The 2,937-nt window shown below is 44.5% G+C and overlaps 1 protein-coding gene across 2 annotated transcripts in view; it reads left to right on the forward strand.

Annotated features, from left to right (window-relative positions):
• Positions 1 to 1,162: 1,162 nt before the first annotated feature.
• Positions 1,163 to 2,937, forward strand: part of LOC110100571 (brefeldin A-inhibited guanine nucleotide-exchange protein 2) — a 24,144-nt gene continuing 22,369 nt past the window's right edge. For both annotated transcript variants that reach the window (XM_020828138.2, XM_028697537.1), the window contains exon 1: positions 1,163 to 2,555. In XM_020828138.2, the coding sequence (XP_020683797.1) occupies positions 1,369 to 2,555 (1,187 nt within the window). In that variant the 5' untranslated portion in view covers positions 1,163 to 1,368. The remainder of the gene's footprint in view (positions 2,556 to 2,937) is intronic.

A 2,937-nucleotide genomic window follows, 5' to 3' on the forward strand; every position in this document is an offset into this window, starting at 1 on the left:
CTTTGATTTCAGTTGTAGGTAGTAGGTGACCTGCTGGGCTTTTTGAAGCTCATTATATGTGGTTAATATTTTCAGGTCTGGGCAAGGGAGCAGGAGATTGAGATTGATCTGGAATCTTCAGATTTTTGTCCTTTTTGGTTATAATGATTCTTTTGTACTCACGACAGGATATATTTCTTGTGTTTAATGTGTAGATCCTGAGTATTGTATATGAACTTTTGGAATATGAATAGAATTGTACATTGATATTTTAACTTATTGATTTTTGTTAAACTGTTTGTTATTGATTGAAGACTATAGATAGCTCTGGTAAATGATTGATGGTTTTAATAGATTGACTGAAATTCTTTCCAAGTTAGATCTTGGGGCGTTACAGTTTACACAAAGATGCCTAACCATCTTCTTGATCTTGCAGTCCTACCTAAATGCCACATCAATTCGACAGCCAAAGAAGCATCCCAATGTATTGAACTATTAAAGGATGTCAAAGAAAAATTGGAAGCATCTTATGGTCTCTATAGGCAACATGCTGACCAACACCGAAGACTTCAAGTCTTCAAATCGGGTGATCTAGTCATGCTCTGCTTCCGCAAGGAACATTTTCCATTGGCCAGCTATTCCAAACTCAATCCGAAGAAGATAGGACCATTACCCATCCTACGACACATTAACGATAATGCTTATATTGTGGACTTACCTCCATATTTCAAAACATCTACAACTTTTAATGTGGCCGCCAAATGAAACAGTTGTCACTAGCACCTCGCTGGAAGCAAGCCCTTTTGAAGTCGGGGAGACCTGATGCAGTGCACATGAGTCTAGGGACACGTGGCCACGTACAAGGAAACTCTAGCACCACTTTTATATCAGATTTTGTTAGAATTATCCTATTTTCAGTAATTAGAATTATCTTTTATTTCTCCTTGCTACGCCCAATATAGTATGGGGCATATTAATACTTGAAATCAACACAAGCGAAGGAGATGATATACAAATAATAGTATTTGAGTAGTGTTTTATTGTTTTTTCCCCTATTTTTCTTTTAACGTTTGCTCCCTCCAGTTCGCCGCACCATATGGTTTTAGTAGACCAGTTGTTTGAATTGAATCAAAATTGGAAAATGAAATTTAATAAGACTTAACAGTGAAATTTATTCGTACTGTCCATTCTACTCTGCATCTGACTGCCAATTGCAAGGGTCGCTGAAAAACCCGAACTTCTGGTTTAGGCCCGTTGCCGTAGGCCCGTAGCCATCGTATCACCATCTAGCGCCTCTGTTGACGCCGCATCACCGTCCACCGCCGTCGTGGCGGAATGCTAATTCACTGCCAGATCTGACCCGCTGCGGATCTCAACCTTCTGCCGGGAATGGCTTCTTCCTCGGAAGTCGATTCCCGCCTGAACCAGATCGTGATCCCCGCACTCGAGAAGATCATCAAGAATGCATCATGGCGTAAAGGACACTCCAAACTTGCACAGCAGTGCAAATCTCTCATCGACCGCCTGTCCGAGCCTCCCTCTTCTGCTTCTTCCCATCCTCCAGACTCCCCCGACTCCTCTTCTTCTATCCCTGGACCCCTTTCGGATCTTTCCTTCGTCGAATCCGAGGCCATCCTTGCCCCTTTGATATCCGCCTGCTCCTCCTCCTTCCTCAAGATCGCCGAGCCCGCCTTAGACTGCGTTCAGCGACTCATCTCCCATGCCCTCCTCCATGGAGAGGCTGACCCCGCCGCTGGACCTTCTGCCCGCCTCCTCGCTCAGCTCATCGACGCTTCCTGCAGCTGCCGATCCCTGGCCGACGACTCAGTGGAGCTCCTCGTCCTCAAGACACTACTCTCCGCCGTTACGTCCACATCCCTTCGCATCCACGGCGATTCCCTTCTCCTTATTGTCCGCACCATATACGACCTCTACCTCGCCTCTAAGAACTCCGTGAACCAGACAACTGCCAAGGCCTGTCTCATCCAGATGCTCGTCATCGTCTTCCGTCGGATGGAGGCTGACTCTTCTACCGTCCCCGTACAACCTATTGTGGTGGCTGATCTTATCGACCTCACTGCCGACCTCTCCTCAGGCGAAGGAAACCCTACTCAATTCGTACAGGGCTTCATTACAAGGATCATTAGTGACATTGACGGCGTCTTCAACCCGAGATCCACGCCCGACACTGGCGTCCATGACGGAACTTTTGAGTCCACGACGGTGGAGAGCACGAATCCGACGGATTTGCTTGATTCCACTGACAAGGATATGCTAGACGCCAAGTATTGGGAGATCAGCATGTACAAAACTGCTCTTGAGGGGAGAAAAGATGAGTTGGGAGGGCAGGGGGCGATGGTGGCCATAGAGAGGGATGATGACGATGAGGTGCAAATCGAAAACTGGTTGAGAAGAGATGCTTTTTTGGTTTTCCGGGCTTTATGTAAGCTCTCAATGAAGACACAACCCAAGGAGGCTTTAGCTGATCCTTCTCAGATGAAGGGAAAGATTGTAGCTCTGGAGCTACTCAAAATTTTGTTGGAGAATGCCGGTGCTATTTTTAGAACTAGTGAGAGGTATGAGCCTGTTCAATTTATTGTAGATTATGTTTTGTGCTGATGGATTGCATGATCATTGTGAACGTTAAGTACCATTTTTCAGACTCAAGCCATTCTTGCAAACTCAGTTACGTTATAGGGAAGTTGTATGCAAAACCCCTTTTTGTCTGGTGCTTTGGCTAATTTTGGGCAATTACAAAATTGGTTTATCTGCTTGTACAAGCAATAAGGAAATTTTATTGAGTTGATAAATTATTAAAAATACTACGAGCTACGTAATCTAATACTCATGCCATCATGTTTCCTTAACTTTATTGGTGGTTTTCTTCTTCAATAAAAAACATTTGTTGTCTTCTGCCTCCCTTAAATATATGTTTCAATCCTAGTGTTGTTGTCTTTT

This window comes from Dendrobium catenatum, unplaced genomic scaffold, assembly GCF_001605985.2.
Source record: "Dendrobium catenatum unplaced genomic scaffold, ASM160598v2 fragScaff_scaffold_963, whole genome shotgun sequence".
NCBI classification, from domain to species: Eukaryota; Viridiplantae; Streptophyta; class Magnoliopsida; order Asparagales; family Orchidaceae; genus Dendrobium; species Dendrobium catenatum.